Source organism: Eutrema salsugineum, unplaced genomic scaffold (assembly GCF_000478725.1).
Source record: "Eutrema salsugineum unplaced genomic scaffold, Eutsalg1_0 scaffold_7, whole genome shotgun sequence".
NCBI classification, from domain to species: Eukaryota; Viridiplantae; Streptophyta; class Magnoliopsida; order Brassicales; family Brassicaceae; genus Eutrema; species Eutrema salsugineum.
This window is the reverse complement of record NW_006256486.1, coordinates 199,961-223,787: the sequence shown is the minus strand read 5'-3', so window position 1 is coordinate 223,787 and position 23,827 is coordinate 199,961. Positions and strand designations below refer to the sequence as shown.

At 41.6% G+C, this 23,827-nt stretch overlaps 3 protein-coding genes and 1 pseudogene across 4 annotated transcripts; 3 read left to right on the top strand and 1 right to left on the bottom strand.

Annotated features, from left to right (window-relative positions):
* Positions 1 to 341: 341 nt before the first annotated feature.
* On the top strand, positions 342 to 2,949 carry LOC18011373 (SEC14 cytosolic factor). Its single transcript, XM_006392535.2, has 10 exons — positions 342 to 483; positions 607 to 635; positions 1,043 to 1,126; positions 1,227 to 1,280; positions 1,391 to 1,468; positions 1,597 to 1,650; positions 1,752 to 1,811; positions 1,922 to 2,017; positions 2,144 to 2,326; positions 2,408 to 2,949. The coding sequence occupies exons 1-10, from the start codon at positions 429 to 431 to the stop codon at positions 2,690 to 2,692; spliced, it is 978 nt and encodes a 325-aa protein (XP_006392597.1). The 5' UTR covers positions 342 to 428; the 3' UTR covers positions 2,693 to 2,949.
* A 477-nt stretch (positions 2,950 to 3,426) lies between these two features.
* Positions 3,427 to 6,223, top strand: LOC18011374 (cellulose synthase-like protein E1). Its single transcript, XM_006392534.2, has 6 exons — positions 3,427 to 4,221; positions 4,309 to 4,425; positions 4,506 to 4,718; positions 4,835 to 5,038; positions 5,125 to 5,472; positions 5,564 to 6,223. The coding sequence occupies exons 1-6, from the start codon at positions 3,448 to 3,450 to the stop codon at positions 6,110 to 6,112; spliced, it is 2,205 nt and encodes a 734-aa protein (XP_006392596.1). The 5' UTR covers positions 3,427 to 3,447; the 3' UTR covers positions 6,113 to 6,223.
* Positions 6,224 to 7,625: 1,402 nt separating this feature from the next.
* LOC18011464 lies at positions 7,626 to 9,938 on the top strand (annotated as a pseudogene).
* On the bottom strand, positions 9,887 to 23,699 carry LOC18011435 (E3 ubiquitin-protein ligase UPL1). 2 transcript variants are annotated; one of them, XM_006392532.2, is made up of 16 exons: positions 23,377 to 23,699; positions 22,832 to 22,927; positions 22,531 to 22,737; positions 14,534 to 22,318; positions 14,135 to 14,452; positions 13,778 to 13,979; positions 13,425 to 13,690; positions 13,032 to 13,297; positions 11,755 to 12,871; positions 11,524 to 11,670; positions 11,330 to 11,410; positions 11,012 to 11,237; positions 10,783 to 10,922; positions 10,482 to 10,588; positions 10,206 to 10,390; positions 9,887 to 10,098 (listed from the first exon to the last, which is right to left on the bottom strand). In XM_006392532.2, exons 1-15 carry the CDS (start codon positions 23,407 to 23,409, stop codon positions 10,288 to 10,290), a joined length of 11,094 nt encoding a protein of 3,697 aa, XP_006392594.1. In that variant the 5' UTR covers positions 23,410 to 23,699; the 3' UTR covers positions 9,887 to 10,098; positions 10,206 to 10,287. The 2 variants fall into 2 exon arrangements, with proteins under 2 accessions (XP_006392594.1, XP_024006050.1); XM_024150282.1 differs by having other exon boundaries at positions 14,534 to 22,315.
* Positions 23,700 to 23,827: the final 128 nt, after the last annotated feature.

Genomic DNA, 23,827 nt, shown 5'->3' with positions numbered 1-23,827 from the left:
TCCAAAAAATGGAAAAAAGAAGCATGATCGGAAAATTCATTGTTTCTTTTTGTATTTGTTTAGAAAAGAAAATCCAAAATCACTTGCTCTTGTGTTTATTACAAGAGAGAACTTGAGATGATATTTGTCTAACTCATTGGAGAAGAAAGGCTTTAAGCAGAGAGAGAACTTTAGAGTTTTCTCTCTCTCTCTCTCTCTCTCTAAAAGCTTAATTCTTCGCTCCATTTCCACAGAAAAATAAAAAATAAAAAGTGCACATTTTTTTTTAATTTCTTTATTTCTCTCTCACTTCCTCGGAGGAACTATTGTCCGTAAGATCAGAGATTTACTCTCTTTAGATTTCCCGCAGAAACTTTTGCCCAGAGTTTACAGGTTTTTTGTTTTCTTTCACATCTGAGCTGAGATCTCTAGAGATAGAGAGAGAGAAAATGGGCATCTCTAGTGAGGAAGCAATCAAGCAATTACGTACTTTAATGGAAGATGGTGTGGTTTTTTTTTTTTTTTTCTCTTTGTGTGTTTCATGTTTTAAGCTTTGCTTTGTTCCAAGATCGCCGACGAAATCCTAATTTTTTTTTTTGTTTTGGTTTCTTCTTCTGGTATTGACAGTTGATGAATCACTGAGAGAGTCGTATCGGGTTAGTAATTTTCTTGCTTTCCTCTTTCTTTAGATGCGTAGTATGATTCAACTCCAACTCTTTGCTTATTGAGCCAAAGATTGGTTGTTCTGATTTGGTATTTCGGGCTATAAACCGAAGTAGCAACGGAAAAGAAAAAAAACCTTTTTTTCGTTGGGGTCAATTGGAACCAATCTGATTGTCATGAGTATTTGATCGGCAATGATCTGGATCTATATTTGAATCAAGCTCTAAGTTGACACTTCTCTCTTGCATTTGGTTCAATGTTGTTGGATCTGTGGAGTTTTGTAGTTAGAATATTGGCTGATCCAGAGTTTTGAGTTGGGTGTTAAAATGTAACTTGGATCTTTATTGAGCTTAATAAATAAAAATGGTGGATTTAACAAAATGCCTGTGTTATGCTGCAGAACATTCATCAAGGGTATCCAACAGAGACTTTGTTGCGCTTTCTAAAAGCGAGGGATTGGAATGTCCAGAAAGCTCATAAAATGGTTTAATAAATCTGTTTGCTTTCACCTAATCCAGATTGTCTTTGATGCTTTGTTTCTTATATTATTTGCCTTCTTGGGGCTTAAAACTATATGTTTGCAGTTGCTTGAGTGTTTAGAATGGAGGACTCAAAACGAGATTGACAAGATTCTTACAGTGAGTCTTCTGCTTTTCTTCACTGAAATTATTCTCAACGATAAACTTCTGTGACCCTTTTTATCTCATCCGATAAATTGAATTTTTTTGGTTTCTTTCTTTCTTTGTAGAAACCCATCGTTCCTGTTGACCTGTACAGAGCAATCAGAGAATCTCAGCTTGTCGGTATCTCTGGTTATTCAAAAGAGGTACTACTAGTTAGTTCTAACTTGTTTTGAGTCTCTTTCTTTCTCTGACTTTTGACTTTCAACAAGCATCACAACTAGGCATGTTTGATCAAAACTAACTTTGTTGAAATGTTCATCAACTTTTTAAGGGTCTCCCTGTCATTGCCATTGGTGTGGGGCTTAGCACATATGACAAAGCCTCCGTAAGCATCTCTGTTCATTTTAAGTCTCTCCATCTTCCACACAAAGACTTGAGATATGAAGTTGAAACTCTGACCATATAGCTTCCTGATCCTTCCTTCAGGTTCACTACTATGTACAGTCTCACATTCAAATGAATGAGTTCCGGGATCGTGTCGTTTTGGTATGACCAAAACTTTTCTTTTTATTTTAATAGCTTTTTCCTCCTACTACTTCATTTCTACATATGCTTGTTTTCATAAATCTTAATTGTGTGATATTCTTGTCTGGTAGCCATCTGCTACAAAGAAACAGGGACGACCAATTTGCACTTGTTTGAAAATTTTGGATATGTCTGGTTTAAAGCTTTCAGCTTTAAGTCAAATTAAGGTAATAATTCTACATATTTGTCTTCTTTAGCTAAATTTAGTAATCTACATTTGCTTATGATTTATGTAGCTTTTATTTGTATTTATATTATTCATCACATGGTGTGTTTCTTTTCTTTTTGCGCAGTTAATGACAGCTATAACCACAATTGATGATTTAAACTACCCAGAGAAGACAGAGACATATTATATTGTCAATGTCCCTTACATATTCTCTGCTTGTTGGAAAACCATAAAGCCTCTGTTGCAGGAGAGAACAAAGAAGAAGATTCAAGTGCTGAAAGGCTGCGGGAAAGATGAGTTGCTAAAGGTAAGCAATTGACAAGCGAAGCTCATTGCCAAAATCGATTCAAAGTATAGCTTCTTGCTGAAAGTTTTAAACCTAATGCAGATAATGGACTACGAGTCTCTGCCACATTTCTGTAGAAGAGAAGGGTCTGGATCTGGTAGGCATATCTCAAATGGAACAGTAGACAATTGTTTCTCATTGGATCACTCTTTCCACCAAGAGCTTTACAACTATGTCAAGCAACAGGCTCTGGTTAAAGGGTCGAGTGCACCGATCAGACATGGTTCGGTCCACGTTAGGTTCCCTGAGCCAGACACGGAAGGCACCAAGATATTCGATACCTTAGAATCTGAGTTCCAGAAGCTTGGAAATGACCAGAAGGTCTGATTCCTCATTTGAGCCGTCTTATAACACGAGTTTGCCGACCAAGATGAAACAAAAACCGGAATTTTCTCTGGTTTAAAGTTTATGAGCAGTATTTAAGATAAGAGTCAGCTTTACTTGTTTAGCATCTCAAGATTGTATTCCTAGATTTGCTTGCATCAGCTAGATGCAGGGTTGTTTGAAAAAAAAGAAGAAAGGGAAACACAATTTCCTCGAAATGGATCTTATGATCGAATATATATATATATATATATATAGAACTCATTTTCTGTTTACCTTCTTTTGCAAGTAGAGAAGCTTCTTGTTACTCTGTTTGCTTCATATATGAATCTCCATTGTTGCAGAGCGCTTTTTCTTCAAATGTGAAAACAAGATCTCTGCAACATCACGAGTCAGAGGCATACAGTACTCCCAAGATAATATTATAAGAAATTGAAATGAAGTTTGTTACTCTTTGACTATTATTTTAATCACTAACCAAACCAAGTGCTAAAGTCAACGAAAACGTCATCTGATAAGATTAAGAAGTTTAATCATGATCCTTGACGCCTACCTGTCATCATTTGTCTGAAACTGAAACATAGTTGCTGACGATTCTAATGACGTCAGGGAAGTCCACGTTCCTTTTTGGACAACAATGTCTCCACTAATCTCTCTATACATATTATAAGTAAAGTAACCTACCAGAGAGACACTTCTCATATCCTTCCCACTTGGCGCCGCCTTACAGAGAAAAAATAATCAAAAAAAAAAAAAACATGAGGAAAGAAGACGACCGGTTTAGACTGGTTCAAGAAGGCGACCGTGAACCGCTTTTTGTGACCAGGAGGAGGACCGGAAGAGTGATTACGTTCCGGGTTTTCGCGGCCTCGGTTTTCGGATGTATCTGTTCGATTTGGTTCTACCGAGTTACCGCACCGTCGGAGATTGATGAGAACCGAACTGGTTTCGTTCGATTCATCTGGTTGGTTATGTTAACTTTGGAGATTTGGTTCGGTTTGTATTGGTTAGTGGTACAATCTCTCCGGTGGAATCCGGTTTGGCGATTTACCTTCACCGACAGACTCTCCCGGAGGTACGGGAACGATCTTCCCACGCTCGACGTTTTCGTTTGCACGGCTGATCCGGTGATTGAGCCGCCGTTGATGGTGGTCAACACTGTCTTATCTGTGGCGGCTCTCGATTACCCACCGGAGAAACTCGCCGTATATCTCTCAGATGACGGTGGCTCTGAGCTCACGTTCTATGCCCTCGCGGAGGCAGCTGAGTTTGCCGGAGTTTGGGTTCCGTTCTGTAAGAGATTCAACGTTGAGCCGAGATCTCCGGCGGCTTACTTGTCTTCCACGGCAAATGGTCTTGAATCTTCTGCTGCGGCCAAGGAGGTGGCTGAGTTGTATAGAGAAATGGCGGCGAGGATTGAAACGGCGACGAAACTGCGGCGAGTACCTGAGGAGGCGCGGTTGAAGTACGGTGATGGGTTCTCGCAGTGGGATTCTGACGTTACTCAGAGAAACCATGGAACCATTCTTCAAGTAAGCAATAGGGTTTTTTAGGGTTATGTTCTGTTATTCAGCAATCGGAAAAGTGGATTCTTTAGATTGTTTATTTTGTTGCATCAGATTTTGGTAGACGGAAGAAAAAAGAACACAGTAGCAATACCAACGTTGGTGTATCTATCAAGGGAGAAGAGACCTCAACATCATCATCATTTCAAGGCTGGAGCTATGAACGCATTGGTAATGGTTTCTTGTTCCACAAGCCATTCTGATTTCTCCTCGATTGGTCGCCCTTTTGATATGGTTGTTTCTTTGATCAGATAAGGGTTTCTTCGAAGATAACCTGTGGGAGAATCATACTTAACCTGGACTGCGATATGTACTCAAACAACTCAAAGTCAGCACTAGACGCGCTCTGCATCCTACTTGATGAGAAAGAGGGAAAGGAGATTGCCTTCGTGCAGTTTCCGCAGTGTTACGAGAACATTACTAGGAATGATTTGTATGGAAGCATGATGCGAGTAATAGCTGATGTAAGTTATAGAGACAGAGACAGTAGAAAACACAACATAGATTCTGGATTTTTGATATATTGATTCTGTTGTTGTCTTATCTAACCTGTGTGTTTTGGGATGTGAAAAAACAAAAGGTGGAGTTTAATGGACTGGATGGAAATGGCGGACCGCTGTACATTGGGACTGGCTGCTTTCACAGAAGAGACGTGATCTGTGGAAGAAAGTATGGAGAGGTAGAAGAAGAAGAATCTGAGGAAATTCAAGAAATTTTAGAGCCTGAGATGATTAAAGCTCTCGCGAGCTGCACTTATGAAGAAAACTCTCAATGGGGAAAGGAGGTAAAAGCATTGATTAATACTTCACTTACTCCACCGGTTTCTGGTTTCTTGATAGGGAAGTAAACCGGGTTTTGCTTCCATGGCAGATGGGTCTGAAATATGGTTGCCCCGTAGAGGATGTAATTACCGGTTTAGCGATACAGTGCCGCGGATGGAAATCGGCGTACCTGACCCCTAAAAAGAAAGCTTTTCTTGGGGTAGCGCCGACAAATTTGCATCAAATGCTTGTGCAGCAGAGGAGATGGTCAGAGGGAGACTTTCAGATTCTGCTTTCAGAGTATAGTCCGGTTTGGTATGGCCAAGGAAAGATCGGTTTAGGACTGATACTTGGTTACTGCTGCTATTGCCTTTGGGCACCAAGTTCAGTACCTGTGCTTGTTTACTCTGTTTTGACCTCTCTATGTCTACTCAAAGGCATTCCTCTGTTTCCAAAGGTAAAGAAAGAGCTTTCCCTCTGTTTCTTTTTGTGTTTGTCATATACCCGGAATCTCATTCAGGTAAAACTGATCTGATCTTTGATTCCAGGTCTCGAGCTTGTGGTTTTTCCCGTTCGGATACGTGACTGTCGCAGCTAATGCTTATAGCCTAGCCGAGTTCTTGTGGTGCGGAGGAACGTTCCGTGGATGGTGGAACGAGCAAAGGATGTGGCTTTATAGGAGAACAAGCTCATTTGTTTTCGGATTCATTGACACAATTCTGAAGAAACTTGGGGCTTCGGAGTCTGCGTTTGTAATCACGGCGAAAGTAGCAGAGGAAGAAGCAGCAGAGAGATACGAGAAAGAGGTAATGGAGTTTGGAGTGGAGTCTCCGATGTTTCTCCTCCTCGGAACACTCGGGATGCTTAATCTCTTCTGCTCCGCTGCAGCGGCTATGGGGCTGATGACTTCAAGAGACGGTCAACATTTTCAGACAATGGGCATGCAGTTTGTGATAACAGGAGTACTTGTGGTACTAAACTGGCCTCTGTATCAAGGCATGTTGTTGAGGAACGACAAAGGGAAAATGCCAGTGACCGTGACAGTTAAATCAGTTGTCTTAGCTTTATCTGCTTGCACTTGTATTGCGTTTTTGTAAAGGAAAATGAGTGTCAAATGTATTAAAAATAATGGTCAAGTAGTTATGTAATATATATAAAAATAACTCATTTCTGTTTACATCAATTTGCAAATAGAGAAGCTTCTTCTTGCTATCTGTCAGCGCTATATTAATATTAGAACATCCCATATGAAGTGGACATCCCATATGAAACTTAACATTTCATATCTTTGCATATAAACACAAGTGTTACAAACAACAACCTTCCGATATGGAATTGATCGATATGGATAGCCTGAATTTGAATTTCAATAACAACAGGTCATTCACATAAGATAGATTGCAAATCTGCGTTCATCTTGTTTTTTTTTAGTGCAGTTACTTCTTCAAAATCAACACTGTTGCAGTCTTTGCAGAGACCCTTTAATCTTCAGTTATGAAACCAAGATCTCCGCAACATCATGTGTCATACGCGTTCATGGTGATTCTTGATTTGATTCAGTACTCCCCAAAATTAGATGAGAATTTTTTTTTGTTAATTGTTGATATTCATCAGTACTAGAGGTGTCAAAATGGGCCCGGAAGCCCATAGTTTCTCTATGTCTAACGTATTTTGGACTAGTCATGGACAAATCCATTTTCGAAACAAGTTAAAATAGGTTTCGTCCATTTTTGTTAATGGACAAAATAGAGTTGGACACTTAGGACATTCCGTCTATTGGACAAAAAATACTACATCAAAACTATTAATTTTTATTTATTTTATTTTGGTCCAATATTATTATTATTATAATAATTAATATCAAATGAAAAATTCTCTATCGTACAAAGAATACAACAAGTATGAGAAAAATTCTATTTTTTGACGGAAACAAAAAATCTCAGTTTCCTACTAAAAAATACTAAATTTTGATTTTTTGCTAAAACCATAAAATCTCAATTTCTCGCAAAATCAAGAAATCTCAGTTTTCCGCCAAACGAAAAATTTTGGTTTCCGCTAAAAATGCAAAATCTTGATTTTCTGCCAAAAACGCAAAATTAAGAAATCTCAGTTTTCTACCAAACGAAAAATCTTGGTTTCCATCTTGGTTTCCCGCTAAAAATGCAAAATCTTGATTTTCTGCCAAAAACGCAAAATCTCGATTTTCTGCCAAAAACTCAAAATTCCAGTTTCTCGGCAAAACGCAGAAACAATTTCCTCGTTAAATCTGCAAAATCATTTTTTTTGCAAAAATATAAAATTATTTTTTCATGTGTTTTTTTTTCTGAAAAATGCGAAAAACAAAAAATTATCTATAAAACAAAGAAAAAAACAAAAACAAACAATATATTATACTATGTGTCCAATAGATACTGATGGACAGCCCATTTAGATCGTTAATGGATATGGTTGTTAATGGACATAGTCGTTAATGGATATGAACACCATTTGTCCACAATCAAATTGGACAATTGGACGGGCCTAAATAGACATGGACAGCCCATTTTGATACTTTTATTCATCATCACCAACCATTTGCTAAAAGCCTAAGAAACATCAGCTTCAGCCTTTATCTTTTGTTTAATAAGTCTCATCTTATTCGTTCAGAAAAAAAGAGATAAGTCTCATCTTTGATTATTGGACGCTATCTCTAATCTCTGACCTGTTTTTGTCCGAAGGAAAGAAAAAAATAATTGCTGACGTCAAGAGAATGCTCTATTCGTCTTTTTGAAATTGTCCAAAATTACAGCCTCCACTAATCTCTGTATTTTGGATATATAGCGAACAAGAGACACGCTTCTCTTATCTTTCCCACTCCCTTCCTACTCAGAGAGACAAAAAACATGAGAAAAGAAGATGACCCGTTTAGACCGGTTCACCAAGGCGAACCGCTTTTTGTCACCAGGAGGAAAACCGGAAGAGTGATCTCGTACCGGGTTTTCTCAGCCTCGGTTTTCTTTTGTATCTGTTGGATTTGGTTCTACAGAGTGACCATACCGGTAGAGATTGATGAGAACCGGACCAGTTTCGTTCCAATTGTCTGGTTGGTTATCTTAATCATGGAGATTTGGTTCGGTTTGTATTGGGTAGTCGTACAGTCTCTCCGGTGGAATCCGGTTTGGCGATTTACCTTCACCGACAGACTCTCCCGGAGGTACGGGAACGATCTTCCCACGCTCGACGTTTTCGTCTGCACGGCGGATCCGGTGATTGAGCCGCCGTTGATGGTTGTTAACACTTTCTTATCTGTGACGGCTCTCGATTATCCACCGGAGAAACTCGCCGTATATCTCTCAGATGACGGTGGCTCTGAGCTCACGTTCTATGCCCTCGCGGAGGCAGCTGAGTTTGCCGGAATTTGGGTTCCATTCTGTAAGAGATTCAACGTTGAGCCGAGATCTCCAGCGGCTTACTTGTCTTCCACGGCAAATGTTCTTGATTCTGCTGTGGCCAAGGAGGTGGCTGAGTTGTATAGAGAAATGGCGGCGAGGATTGAAACAGCGACGAAACTCCGGCGAGTACCTGAGGAGGCGCGGTTGAAGTACAGTGATGGGTTCTCGCAGTTTATTTTGGTGTATAGAACATCGTTGATGGTAAGCTATGTATCACGTTATTAAATCAATATTTTTTGTTTTGTTGATTTTTGAGGATTTTGTGTATTGGCACATTGAAAAAGAATATATTGGTATGTTGTAAATGATGATTTAATATATGGATGGACAAAATGCTCAAAAACATATGTATTATTATATTTTTTTTCGTCGTATGGAAAATTTATATATGGACCGGAATTAAACCAGTGTCTCATTCATTGAAAACCAAGTAAACCATGGTTGTTTCCATTGCAGATGGGTGTAAAATATGGTTATGCCCGGTAGAAGATGTAATAACCGGTTTAGCGATTCAATGCCATGGATGGAAATTAGCGTACCTGAACCCAAAAAAGAAAGCTTTTTGTCGGGGTAGCGCCGACAAATTTGCATCAAATGCTTGTGCAGCAGAGTCAGAGGGAGACTTTCAGGTTCTGCTTTCAGAGTATAGTCCGGTTTGGTATGGCCACGGAAAGATTGGTTTGGGACTGATACTTGGTTACTGTTGCTTTTGCCTTTGGGCACCAAGTTCAGTACCTGTGCTTGTTTACTCTGTTTTGACCTCTCTCTGTCTACTCAAAGGCATTCCTCTGTTTCCAAAGGTAAAGAAAGGGCTTTCCCTCTGTTTCTTTATGTGTTTGTCATAAACCCGGAATCTCATTCAGGTAAAACTGATCTGGTCTTTGAATCCAGGTCTCAAGCTCGTGGTTTTTCCCATTTGGATACGTGACTGTCGCAGTTAATTCCTATAGCCTAGCCGAGTTCTTGTGGTGCGGAGGAACGTTCCGTGGATGGTGGAACGAGCAAAGGATGTGGCTTTATAGAAGAACAAGCTCGTTTGTATTCGGATTCACGGACACGATTCTGAAGAAACTTGGGGCTTCGGAGTCTGCATTTGTAATCACGGCGAAAGTAGCAGAGGAAGAAGCAGCAGAGAGATACGAGAAAGAGGTAATGGAGTTTGGAGTGGAGTCTCCGATGTTTCTCCTCCTCGGAACACTCGGGATGCTCAATCTCTTCTGCTTCGCTGCAGCGGCTATGAGACTGATCACTTCAAGAGACGGTGAACATTTTCAGACAATGGGCATGCAGATTGTGATAACAGGAGTACTTGTGGTACTAAACTGGCCTCTGTATCAAGGCATGTTGTTGAGGAACGACAAAGGGAAAATGCCAGTGACCGTGACAGTTAAATCAGTTGTCTTAGCTTTATCCGCCTGCACTTGTATCGCGTTTATGTAATGGAAAGAGAGAGCCGGTGTATTCAAACTCAAAAGAAAGGCCAGCAATTATTTCAAAGATTTTTGCTTTACAAAATCTAAAGAGAAACATAAACCCTAATGGTCTAATACTAACATATATGGACATATAAAAATAGCCTCTTGAGTTTTGTATTCATTCTGCAGACTTTCTCGAAAGCTCTTCTCCTTATCCTGCCAGAAAATCTTCGGTCTCTGCCACGGAACCAATGAAAACTTGAGATTTGTGTGGCAAACAAACCAGCACTTTATGGTCAATCTTTTTTTCTTTGGGTATCAAACAAGTATGGAAGCTTACTTACATGTACAGGGGAGCCGAAAGAATGAAGGATTGAAGGGGGTTTTCACTGGTTCTGAAGGTGTGACGGTTTCGAGAAGCGTAGCTCAAGCAAACCCGAAACCTTCACTGGCTTCGTGAATGGCAAGTAGCAGGCGTTCCTGAAGCTGTTCCTTGGATGGATACTCAGGGAGGTCTAGTTGGTTGAAACTGCAACAGAACAAAACAGACGTAACCAATGAGAATCAAGGCGAGATTGAACCGTTTTGTATTAAGGAAAGGCTTTGTATTGATTTCGAACCATGTATGGGCTGATGGCAGCCGCTCCGGAGCTCCATACGCTTTGTGGATTTGTAATCTTTGAGGGCCAGATATACCTTGCAGAGCCTTGAAACCTTCCAAAGGAACCTGTAAAAAAAAACAGACCCAATCACTTCGTAAAACAAAAGATGATTTCCCTCTTTTGCGATTATCTATCGTTACACAAGAGCGAGGCAGGAGGAGATCGAGATCATCCACCAGCAGAAAGAAGCCAAATACGGATATATCAGGAAATGCATTTCAAGTGACTTGGACGGAAGCGGTGCTACTATTTGGTTTACCTTTGATGTTCCGGTGACAAATTGAAGAAATCTAGCCATGTCTTCTTTGCTAAAAGCTTTAACGACCTCCCAGAACCAATGAATAACAGGAGATCCTGCCGTGTAGCTGGTATACTCGGTATTGGCTTTAAGATCATCAACTAAACAACGAAATAACATGAGACTGTTAAAATAACCTGATGCATAAGCAAATACATGCAACAATATTGAACAACAGGATCCAACTTACAATCAATCTCAGGCAATCCACTGATTAGGAGCTCGAGCTCTTTGTCGTTGAAAATGGATACGAGCTCACGAGGTATCAACTCATTAAAGCCCTCGAGGAAGGCGTTGATTTGAGGCCGAATAGCATTGGTAAGTATGTGGCCGGCTACAAGGTCAACATATTCATGTTTTGTTTCTTCTGTTACTCGTATGTTTCGTCCTCCAGGTTTAAGCTCATAGTCCGTCACCTTTTCGGTAAAGGTATAACATGATCAAATTCAATATGGTATACCCTTTGGGGTAATGAAGAGAAAAACAAACATTTAATAATATCACAGACCTCGGTCTTTTCGTAAAGAATGTGTTTTTCCTCGTCTGCGTCCATACTAAATGTGAGGTCGAGTATGTCGCTCACATCATTCTGTAAAGAAAAAAAAAAGGTTCAAAGATAAGTCTCTAAAAGGCAGGACTCTGTAAACATCGATTTTTAAGCTTTTATAAGGTAAAAGGTAAATTAAGACTAAGTCCACAAACCTCCAACAGCCACTTCAAATTCTTATAGTAATCAGGATCCACCGCCTCAATGTCATGATAGGTCACCTTCACACCAAGGATATGTTTATAGAAGGAACGAGTGAAATAAACATCCAAAAGCTGCCCATCAAACAATGCCTTCGCCACCTGCAGCAGTGACATCACAAACACATCAGATAGGCTCAAAAATAAACAATAGGATCATTACAATCACAAGGTCCTGACTATTACCATCCGGCCAACAAACTTAAAGTATGACAGATGCTCAGTTTGGTAAACAGAATTCGGATTCGGCTGGAAGGTGGCATCATTTCCAACGGTAGTGAACAGCAACGCTCCTTTGTCAAATATAACTCTTGACAACAACTGATACCATTCTCTTGTAAGACCACCAGCATCAATACCTTCCTCACCTTGAAACTGCACATTCAGACGTCCTTTCAGATCCTGTGGGGAGCGCATACGCAACTGGTTGTATGAATCTTCCAACACATAAGCTCGGCGGACACTAATACGCAATGGCCCAGAAATGTGATGATCATGCTGGTGCCTTATCCTTGACCTGAAGTAAGCTTTCTTATTGTCAAAATCAATCAACCTTGGTGCCTTGAGCATCATTGAAAGGGACTTCTCCAGCAAACTCGGATTTTGCCTAACAAATGAATTCAAAAGTCGCCTATGCTTCTCCGCAAACTTTGCAAATGTAACGGAGCCATCAGTTTTTTTCTGAGAAACTACACTGGTTTTAGATGATGAACTATGAGCAGACTCCTTTACTTCTCCTGCTGTCACATTCGCATGATCCTGCTGTAATATTGACGGAGTTTGAATTTTCTCACAGAGAACAAAGAAAGCCTCAATAAGAGGTAGGAGCCTCTGAGTTCCTGGAGAAAGATAGGACGGAGGAGTGACCCCTAGGACATGATCTCCGGGGTTTACGTTTGACACGGTTGTTGTAGCTGCAGTATGATCCAGCTGCAACTCAGTCATGCTGATACACTGGCTAAGTTCTTGCCACAGGGGCTCTAATGCCACGTTTAGTCTCTGCATGATGTTTTGTTCCTCGTGTTCTGTTTCCCCTTCGGTTCCCGCATGGCTATCATCAATATGGGAAGTTAGTGAGCTAAGCACCTGTAGAACACGGAGAATTGAAGCACCTGCCATGGAACCTGCACTGTGGCTCATCTTCTGTGAATTGCTCAGTTTTGCCAGCTCACGGACAGTTGAGGCACTCAAACCACTTGCCAATTCTGAGAGTTCTTTCGCGAAAAACTTGCGATGAGCCACATCTACAGCTGCCAGCTTTTTTAGTACCTCTCCTGCTAACGAGTATATTTTATCCGATAACCTATTAAAATATTAAAACATGCGAATCAGTCCAAGCAATTCAGAGATATCATTGACAACAAAGATAAGAAACGACCTATGTTTTGTACATTACTAAATGTAAGAGGAAAGAGGAATCTCAGGAAAGCAATGAACAAAAACGATAGGAGGCTATCTCTTACCCTTCATATCCAAGAAGAATGCAAAGATTGCAGAGATCGGACTGTGGCAACTGCAAGAATATGTTGTATATGTCAGCACAATTCTTCCTTCTTGCAACAGATAGCTCAGCTTCATCCAGTAGCTTAGATTCATCTTTTCGTGTTTCACTTGAAGCTTCTTCACCAACGGGCTTATTTTCAGACTTCTCAGGTACTCCTGATGACGGAGACCATCCCTCAATTCGGGATGCTGCTGTGTAGACAACTACTTGTAGTAAACCCATGACCTGAAACAAACAGAACACGGATCTTGTGGATATACAGATAAAATAACAACCAAAACAACTATCTGAAGATTGTAGCGAGAAGATTCCTACTTTTATGATGAAAATCGAGCTAAACATAGTAACATACCAGCGCAAGATGAGATGTACTTTGCAAAAGCTGAGGCCGATTAAGCAGTTTAAAAAAGACAACCACAGGTATCTCCAGATTCCGGGAGTCTGTCACTTGAGTAACTTTCTCCTTACCCTTGCCTTCACAAACAGAGGGTTTCGGGCATGGAAATTGGGACAGAAGTGACGAATCAAAGTAAAACAACATGTCAGCAACAGCCGAATGATTCGTAGCCAAGTACGTCAAAACCTCAAGCACCCGCCGGAACACTAGAGGAGGAAGCCCTGTGTTAGGAACAAAGAAAGTCAGTCATAAAGTACTATGGAAGCTGGCGAGAATAGCGAACAACGAATTTCGAGAGGAAGTACTACCATTCAACAGCTGGGATCGTCCATAAACCACATTTGATTGACAGCCATAGAGTCTTTGCGGATTAGTTACTGCCAACTCGCTCGGTGATGTTTCCATCTCTGGCCTAATCAAATCCAGCATAAGTTGAACCAAATTTGCCCTTGTAGCACTGTGAGCACATAGATTTAATAGAAGCCTCTGCAGAAGGCCTTTCCCCAACGGCTGATACATCAAAACAACTTCATTGTAAGATGCGACAAACAATTACTTAAGATACTTCCGTAAGAATAGTCAATTAGGAGTTGCGAAATGAGGCCCAAGATCATTGATTATTTCTTGTTAGAAGAGGGTAGGAAAAAAAGAGGAATGCCTCTTACCTGTGCTAGTCGTAGTAGCCTAATTAGTGATTTCAAGGCATCAGCATCAACAAGAGGGTCTCCTTCGATCTCTTTCATTTTCGAGCCATCTGCAGAAGATGAAACACCCCTCTGACCAATACTGACTCCAACACCCCTGTCCATCCCCGTCAGCCTATTGTAGCCCAAACCATTCCTTCGATTATTCAGCCTATGACTACTCCCAAAAAGACTACGAGCCTGATAGTGACTCATTGCTCGGTCTCTGAGCATCTGCGCTTCCGCAATCAAAGATGAAGGCAAAGCTGCCAAAACTGCTTCTGAAGAAGTTAAGAGAACCTGAAAGTAGCATATTTCAGAATGTTATCACCATTTCCGAATCCAAATTAACTTAGCTCAAAGAAAGGTAGAGATACAAACCTCTTCACGTAAATCAGCAGGTAGAGTAGCAATAATTGAAGCGTTATCCATGTCAACTGGCTGTCCTTGGGACTGTTGTACCAACCTGTGTGCCCTTTGTTGAGCAAGAACTTCTGTTTGGATATCTGGGGGAAGAGCTGCCAAAAATTCAGGATCTATGTCGTCTACTGGAGGTGGTTCATAAGTTGGAGGCTGAACGGACTGAGCTTGCTGAGAAGCAAGGACTTCTGCCCGCAAATCTTCAGGGAGTGCCTCCAAAAATGTAGGATCAATGGAATTCGCTTCTGGTGCCCCACCGTCCAAGCTACCTTCAGTAACTTGTTCATCATTCCTTGCATCTTGTGTAGCTTCCATGGATGAGAGGTCATTGTTGTCACGGGCCAATAGTGAAGGTGCCACACTGTGATTTCCCTCTGCACCATCACTACTCATATCTACATCTACACTTGGTTGAAAATTAGAGTCAGGATCATCTGCTGGAAGAGGCGTCCCAGTAACAGACACATTTTGAATACTGGAAGTATCAGGTTGACCCTGCGCAGTGGAGACAAGATGCATAGCTTGGAGGTCTGCTAGCTCACTAGGTACTCCATCACCTTCACCAACTTCCATTCCGTCAATCTCATTTGGTGTACTGTTTAAAGGAAGAGGCTGTATGACTTCATGCGGTTGTGGACATTCACTTGCATCTCGAAGGACAGGAGAAGCTACAGCAGCTTGACCTTGAGAGAAACTTCCAGCCGTTACATCAGGTAGGTTATTATCATTGTTATTCAACACTTCACGCTCTTCACTATGTTGACCACCGTTGTTACCATCCCCTAAAACGGTTTCGCTTCCGAAAGATGGATGAACATCCGGGTGTTGCTGCTCTTGGACTTCTGTGCTATTAGTTTCCCTTTCGACGACAGTATCTGCTGGGGCAGAAGCACGCAGGTTGGAAATAAAATGTTCTTCTATCAACTGGGCAATTGAAGCAGATTGGCTACTTGGTTGAGGATGACCTATGTCAGTCCACCGACTATCACCAACCCCTCTTCTTAATGAATCCATACCCACAACAGAATAATCAGTCAAAGGAGGAGGTGCCCCACCACCTCCTAAGCGATCACTGAAAGGATTACCTGGTACTTGATCAAAAGGTAGAACAGGTGTATCAAACATGTAAAACTGTGCTACATCGTAGCTGCCAGCTTCTGAATGCCTGGGTATACTGCCAGCACTTGCCGAAACTGAGGCTGTATTGCCAGTTTGCAAAGGTCTGGAAAAGAGCGGGTGCTGAAAACCATGTACTTCTGAACCAGATCTATCAAAAGAAGATCTGCCTGTTTGTCGTCTACGCTCAAAGCCCAAGGGTCTCCGCAGAGCAAATAGGTCGTCCACATTCACTCCTTCGAACGGCTCAGCTGTAATATCATCAATAAAACCATTTCCACCACCAGATTGCCCAAGAATTTGAAAATGATCCAGCCCATCAAGAGCTTCCCTCCACCGCACCTCTATTACACGATTCTCGTGGAAATCATCCTCATCTTCTTCGTCAATCATGTCATCATTATAGTCATCTCCAAGGCCATTATCATCAGGGTCTTCCACATCGGTTCCAGCAAGAGACATAACATCAGCTCCATCCTCAGCTAAATCGGCATCCTCATCATCTCCTTCATCGTCCTCCCCGTCATCTCCCATGTCATCATCTCCTTCATCGTCCTCCCCTTCGTCTTCCATGTCATCATCTCCTTCATCGTCGCCCCTATTTTCAACATGGAAACTCATTTCGATTTGATCACCTTCAATCTCTTCTCCTATGAAATCCATCTGAATAGGTTCAGGCAGTATTGTCTCATTGCCTTCTATCCTCATCTCCTGAGGCATAGCCTGGGCTTGACTCAGACTCCTTTCTCTGTCGCTTTGAGAGGAAACTTGAGGCTGCTCCTGTCCATTCTCTACGTCTGTTACTCGTTGTAGACTGCTATTATTTCGGTTCAGTTCATCAACAACCGCATCAGTTGAAGTTCGACTGTCACGTCTATCATTAGAATCTGTGCTCTTTTTCTCGTTTGGTCCTTCTGATTTTAGTTGCTCAGCAGCATTTGCAGCCCTCGTCAGTGTCTCGAGAGACTTGAGGATAAGAGTGACAAGCTTTGGAGCATCAGGGTGGTCGAGATCAATCACATGAAGGATGCCGGTCAGACACTGGATAGTTCCCCCATCTATCATGCTCTTTGCAACATCAGGTGAACAACCACTACCAGGTAAGTTGCTGGAAGATGAATTCTTCGTCAAGATCGAATAAACAAGGTTAGCAAAAGCAAGAACTCTTTTATCAGGTAATAGAACAGTTTGACTAGAACTGCTTCCCGAGGAAGCAAACGCAGATAAAACCCTCGAAAGCTCATTGATAATTCTTTTACGCCCTTCACTGGAACGACTGCACAAAACGACCAGAAACCATGAAGCCTTTTCAGACAATTTCTCCTTCCATTCTTCAGTTCCAACAAACTTATCAAGAGATATGGGAAGTAAGCGATGAATGACATGGTAAATTAACCCTCCATTGCCAGGTGATTCATCAGGTAGGTTTGATCCCCGAAGATGAGATATTTCTGTATCCCGTCTCAGTATGACACTGGCACCATGCAAGTACATGAGAACAATATCACTCAACAACTTCAAGATAAATGTTACCCTTGCCAATTCTTCCGATTTTTCAGATCCAAGTTCTGCTTTCTCCAGATCACCAACTTTTGATTTACCCTTCACTTTAATTGTTGGCTCATCAACCTCCATCGAAATTGGATTGGTCTCGTCATCTTCCTGCCTCTTCCCCCTAGAAAAACTCAAGACAGTGTCAATAAGCTGATCAATAACTTGGATGAAGTTAGCAGGGACTCTTCTGTGACTTTTTGAACATTTTCCTGACCCATCATGAAGCTTATTCTCGGATATTCCAAGGGGTTCATTCATAGAGAATCCGTGTTCACTGTCTGAAACTTTTGGCTTTTCTTTTTCCTTTGACAGTATCACAAACTCCCTCCCTCCTGATGACTCAAGCTGACAAGTAGAAGCCACAGCTTTCATAAAAACCACCGGATCTCTTGAAATTACAGGTGCCATTGTTGTCAGGAATGCCCGAGGTAATACCCTACCTATATGTCTCTTCCCACTCAAGGTCTGTCGAATTTCTGATTCCATAGCAATTTGGAGAGTCTGAGGATCTTCAATGAGATGCCGTACAATAACAGATGCAACAGTATCATACCCAGGGAAAAAGCATTTTTTCGGAAGATTAAATAGTGAAGATAAGCCTCCGTTTTCCAGAAACTGGATAGCTAAAGCATGAGTTTTCGTTAGACGAGCACATAACTGAAGAACAGCCTGCATGATCATTTCTGGAACACACTGTTTTATGAGGCCACAGGCGATTAGTAGAGCCTTTTGACCTTCTTCCATGGTCAGATAGCCTGTAGATTTACCAAAAATCGATTCCAAAGCCAGGTTTGACTCCCCTTTAGCAACATCAGAGGATAACGCTTTCTTTAAAGCTGCTGCTGAGTCTTGTGAATCCAAAGATCCACCTTGATTTCCTTCCACAAACTCGGACGAGATTCTTGTCCGTGCCTGCAGCATCATGCTCAATATAAGAAGCAAAGCACTAATGCATTTTGGAGCCAGAATCTTATTGTCAGATTCACTCTTAAGCTTGAAATCCGTCAAGATATCAATTGCTACAACCACAACACCATCCTGTGCAGCAATTTCTCGAGTGTTATCATCCTCTGAGAGAACTAACGCTAAAATGTGTGGTATCATAGTCAAAGCACCAGTATCCTTGGAGAAATCAAGTTGGACTAGCTTCAGTTGCTGAATGAGATACGACACGATTTTTGGCCGATCTTCCCCTTTGTTTCGGCTACAGAGTGTCACAAACAAATCCATAAGAGGGAAAGCCATAGAATCATCACTTTGAAATAACTTCACTGATGCAGCAATAACTTCATCAACAGATGGTTCTTTTGGATCAGCTTCTTCCGGCGGAACATCTACAACCTTTTCTGTCTCATCAGGTTTTGGAGTTTCAGATGGATTTCCAAGAGAGAGTGCAAGTGCTTGAGCAAGCTCGTCATCTTCCTGCACATGTTCCTCAGGATTTGTAACCAACCACTCCATAGCCATTTCAACACTGTTTGTTCCAACTGTTCGTAACGCGTTTTCCGCCCTTGACCTTGAAAATCCCATTTCAACGATCATACCAACAATGGCTTCGTCAGGCTGTAAAGGCAAGGCTCTTTGGTTTGTACCCTGGGTAACACCACTTCGATTTTGCCTAGCATCCACAACACCAGAGTATATATGTCTAACAAGGGAGGTAACTGATGCCACAAAACTGGGATTGCAATCAGGAAACATAGGGTGGTTCCATATAGGTAGTATGACATCCAGAACCTGAGACTGCAGATTTCGCACGAAAGTCTCAGGTTCCCTTGGTACAGGATAAAGTCCAATCGACAAACCAACTGAAGCTTGCTGGACAAGAAGCTGCGTTTGAGATGTGGGGGCTGGAGATAAAAGAAATGTAGAGTTAACGAAACAGTCCAACGCCCGGCAATAGTTTTGCAGAGTATCTACCAGCCACGTACTGTGAGACCATATGTTCCTTTCACCTGGCTTCTCATTCTCAGTACCAGATGCAGGGATAGAAAACGGCAATGTCCAAAGCAGCTGGCTTGTAGCTTCAAATGTGGTGAGAAGTTCCTTAAAGGTTCCATGGACATAAAAACTATTCACCATAGCTGTAAAACAGACCCTCCTTCTAGTATCAAATGTCAGGGAAGTGATGTCATCTACAACTTTTCCAAGGTACCGGCATTTTACTGAGAGAGAGACATCATGGCCATCAGTAGCACCATACCCCTCGAAGTTAAGAGCTTCAAGAAATAGTTTAGCTAGGGCAGTACCAAGCGTCTTAGATGCTGAACTCAATGGTGCTCCATCAATTCTGCGACGATTAGCAGAGGTGAATCCTTTCACAAGGGCAGTGAAAAAAAGACGTAGTGTACAATTCAGCTTGTTTAAAATTTCAACAATGAGAACATCAGTGCTTTTCTTTTTCAACTCATGGGAAGATGACGTTTCTGGTAGATCAGGTGGAATCTCGGAATCAAAATTAAAAGACTCCAGGTGTCGACGACTCCTCCCACCCCTCATTCGGGCTATTGCATGTCGTGTACGACCATGAATACCTTCGCCAGAACGCACTACAGACAGAAATTCACGATCACCACGCCAAATGGACTGAGTGCTACTGCTTCTAATGGATAAAGGGTTTGTGTATCTAACTGCTGAAGCATTGCTTGAATCCTCATCACTCTCTCTTTCAACGGTACTAGATGATGCTGAAACTGAATTATCATGCTGCCGATCAGCACTTTTTTTTTCATCTTCCTTGGTATCACTACACAAAGCCATCTGCCAAATCACTTGCTTGTATGTTAGACCAAGTTCTTTCAGTACATCAGCATCAGCAGCACTCAATTCCGAGATAACTGAAGCTGTTCCTTTCAACAAAAAGTTGGAGAGGGACAACATGCCTTCTAGACAGGAAAGAGATCTCAAAATCTTCATCTGGACCGCAGACTCTAATTTAAGAAGCTGAGTGCCTTTAATGGAAGCCAAAAGCTCATGTGTGCTCTTCAGATGATCTCTTAGGTAGGAGCACACTATCCGGGCTAGACCAGCCGACTGCTGAGGGGAGAAGTTCTTAAAAGCGACAGAAAAACTTTGACCAAGAGAGGTTGACAGAGGCATAAGAGGTAAAGAGAATAGCTGCAAAACAGCATCGATACCTTTCTTCTCAACAAACAGGGAACATACTTCTGCATTCTGAAGAACTGTTTCGAAGAGACGAGCAACATTACCCACACAATCTGGAAGAAACAACTCAATGTTTGCTGGAGAAGTATCAGAAGATGATTCCGCTTCATCCGAAACCACTAAGCTCTTCTCATCAGCGTCAATTTCCATAGGAACGGGAGCAGCATCAGTAGGCACATCTGCTGAGTCAGAAGTGGTGGCCTGCATCCCAGATCCAATAATCAACAAGGAATTCAGGATGTCAATGAACATATCAACTCCATAAGTGCGCAACGAAGATTGGTGTCTTAAGAGTTCATCAAGCCCACTTGACAAAGTACCAGGTGTATCGCCAGTAAGAGCCCGCAAATAAGACGACGAAGTGAATATTTTAACAAAACACTTCAATGCATTTCGGTCCTTTACAGCTTGAAGACCACTATTGTTGAGGCACAGAGCATCCAGACACTGCGGAATGCATGTTATGGCTTCTGCAGAGCAGATGACCTCATCAGATATAGTATCAAGAAAGGCAGAAGTTAAACCAGCCGAGTCTAAAGCATTGAAACAAGTGGGATCTTTATGAATGAGGTCACTCATGACAGTGGCAGCAAGAGAGAATACTCCACCACCGAAATCTTTTGCTCTCCGGAAGATAATGCATAAGCATTCAGGCAGCAAGCTCTCCTCGGAACCATAGAGGTTAGTGTTACCAGGAGCATAAGTTCCAAGAGATATTGCACGTAACAAGGCTTTTAACAACAATCTCCTGTGGTACGAAATTAATGCTTCAGAATAGGGAAGCTGTTCGGTATCAGGCTGATTAAGAGAACCACCGAAAACAAGTGCATCCCTCCCATTACTATCTGAACTGCAATTTTTTTCTTTTACATCGTCTTCAGTACGAGAGACTTCCAGTTTCAACCGAAAGATCGTATCATCTAAGCCACCCAAATCTCTGAACAAAGCAGCAGCTGGATTGCTGTAATCCATGAAGGCTTCTAATATATGCACAGCGGTACTGACCAAATGCAAGTGCTGAGGATCTGTATCTTTGATGAGAGGCACTAGGGTCGGAATAAGACCAGCTTCTCGCATGGCTGAACATCCAGACGATGATGAAACCAGGACTGTAACAAGGGATAACAAGGCTTCCGCAAAAGCCAGGGACCACTTAGAAGTATTACAGATAACAGAATCAATCGCTTTCTGCATTTGGCCAGACAACAAACCACGATGCCCGCCGGAGGTGACTGCAGTTAAAACAATTGGCTGCCGAGTTCGATCTTGGGATAGTGCAACCAAGGAAAGCAAGCATAGTATCCTTATTTTCCCTGGAACAGTATCCTCATAGCTTACCAGCGTAACTAACTCATTTACAAACTCGGGTTCTCCATTGAAGAAAGAAACAACATTCTCGGTGTCACCACTTGCTTGAACCAAAACAATGAAAGCATATAAGCGAATGCATGTATACTGTTGCCGGGTAGACAAAGATGAGAACGCCCTCGCAAATCTTAATCTGGTCAACAACGCGAATCTTAAACTGGGAGGAACATTATGTTTAGTGACTAATTTGTTCAAAAGTTCCAGGTCAGACTCTGCACGCATGCTGACATCAGGAACATGGATAACTTGTAAACCGCCAGGAAGCTCACTTGATGATTCATTAGAAGCATAGAACTCAAAATGAAGAGTACAGCCTAGCTGGTGGGAAACCTGGTCACAACTGTTTTCTGTGGCACATGATGTCAAGCCAAGACCTTCCTCTTTTCCACCCCACCCCTGTGCAAGGGAAAATAGTTTTGAATTCAGAGAAGCATCTCGTATGGAGTATTTTCCAACTTGCCTCTTCAAGAAGGCAGCCAACGTCTGCAGACAGGCTTCAACGACATCTGCATCAGTAGATGCAAGCAGGAGAGAAAGATGCTGCTGCAGTTATGAAGGAACAAGAGTGTGAGAAATAGTCAGGTAGACATATCAAGAATTAGCATACAAAACGACATATCTCGAGGAACAACCAGAAATCCAATACAGAATATGAGTTAATAAACAATATCACCGACTTGTATACTGTGACACCAGTAAGAAAGAAACCATGCAAATATCAAATGACATTTAGGGGCATTGTGGCATGGATTTACCTCATAAGAACTATAAAAATGTTTGTTCGTGCAATTCTCTAAGACAACTCTGATAACTCGGAGAACTTGAAGAACAGCATCCTTTGGGAAAGAAGGACCAGCTTCCTCGAAGTTTTCCTCAATATGCAGATCTTTCCTTCCTTTTACGTGCTTCTCAAAATATGAGTCAAAATGATTAAAGAGGTCCACCCAGTGATGGAAATCACCCTATATAAAGGAAAAACAGCCATAGATCAAAACGAGAGTTGACAGAATTAAAAAAAAAAAAGAAGAAGAGCATCACAAACTGGATATAAGGTACCTTGTCGAATTCCCAGCGAAAACATGCAAGGGGTTCTTGTATTTGCTCGAGTGGAACAGCAGTGACACTATTGATGAAAGCTTTGATTTTGGGAGGCTGGTGGAAATGAATCAAAGAAAGGTTAACACAGCCTATAAATACAACATCAGATAGAATAGAATCGCACACATTCAGGAAAAAAGGAGAAGGAAAATACAGAGAAACATTTTATGGAAAAGTAACTAAGGTTAACATACACTCCATTAAAACAAAAACAAAAAACCATTGCCACCGCTTCCAAGGTTTGGTTTAAGAACTCAAACCCCATAATAACAATCAAAGGAATCAATCAATCAAGGACTGAAGATCATATAAATAACCGAGCAAATATACAATACATCTTGGGCAAGCGCTAGTTCCAAGGAAGCCAAAGACAGTTAAAAAGCAATAACAAGTAGCAGAAAACAAAAGAGTAATCTAGAAAGCACAAATACACGATAATGCACAGACACGGATAGTAATCCAAACTGATCAAGGGTTTAATTACACGGTTTTGGAACACTTACCACTTCCGAAGCCCTCCTCCTTCTGAGCTTCATGATTAGAGACAGGGCATCTCCCGAAGCAAACCAAAGATTGAGAATTGATCAATACACCGATCGAGAACTGAAGAATCACTTGTGAAATCGAATCAAAATACCACCGGTGAACTGGTCCAGTATTTGGACGGATGGCGATCGATCGCAGACGCAGACGAACGAGAAGAAGAAGAAGGAGGAGAAGAATTAACGATCTTGGAAATAATCCAAGCCTGGAGCGATCCGAAACTAGGGTTTTGAAGAGGATCGCGTATAGAGGGATTTGATAGAGAGAGAGAGAGAAAGACGGTGAGAGAGAGAAGTGGAGAAGAATTCTAAAAAGCTAAGGCGCTTTGTGTTATATACAGAAGCGAAAATCGTTCCAATGCCGGTTTAGCTTTTTTTTTTTTTCCCTTTTTCTTTGATACCCTTTTTTCTT

What these genes read in the sequence shown, in the direction of transcription:
- LOC18011373 (XM_006392535.2), top strand. Translation starts at nt 429, where the DNA reads ATGGGCATCTCTAGTGAGGAAGCAATCAAGCAATTACGTACTTTAATG. An exon ending in AGATTGACAAGATTCTTACA is followed by an intron (nt 1,281 to 1,390) that starts GTGAGTCTTCTG and finishes CTTTCTTTGTAG; the next exon opens with AAACCCATCGTTCCTGTTGA. An exon ending in GCACATATGACAAAGCCTCC is followed by an intron (nt 1,651 to 1,751) that starts GTAAGCATCTCT and finishes TCCTTCCTTCAG; the next exon opens with GTTCACTACTATGTACAGTC.
- LOC18011374 (XM_006392534.2), top strand. Translation starts at nt 3,448, where the DNA reads ATGAGGAAAGAAGACGACCGGTTTAGACTGGTTCAAGAAGGCGACCGT. An exon ending in ACCATGGAACCATTCTTCAA is followed by an intron (nt 4,222 to 4,308) that starts GTAAGCAATAGG and finishes TTGTTGCATCAG; the next exon opens with ATTTTGGTAGACGGAAGAAA. An exon ending in CTGGAGCTATGAACGCATTG is followed by an intron (nt 4,426 to 4,505) that starts GTAATGGTTTCT and finishes TTCTTTGATCAG; the next exon opens with ATAAGGGTTTCTTCGAAGAT.
- LOC18011435 (XM_006392532.2), bottom strand. Translation starts at nt 23,409, where the DNA reads ATGAAGCTCAGAAGGAGGAGGGCTTCGGAAGTG. An exon ending in ATTCTTCTTGGATATGAAGG is followed by an intron (nt 12,872 to 13,031) that starts GTAAGAGATAGC and finishes ATATTTTAATAG; the next exon opens with GTTATCGGATAAAATATACT. An exon ending in CTGCCATCAGCCCATACATG is followed by an intron (nt 10,391 to 10,481) that starts GTTCGAAATCAA and finishes GTTCTGTTGCAG; the next exon opens with TTTCAACCAACTAGACCTCC.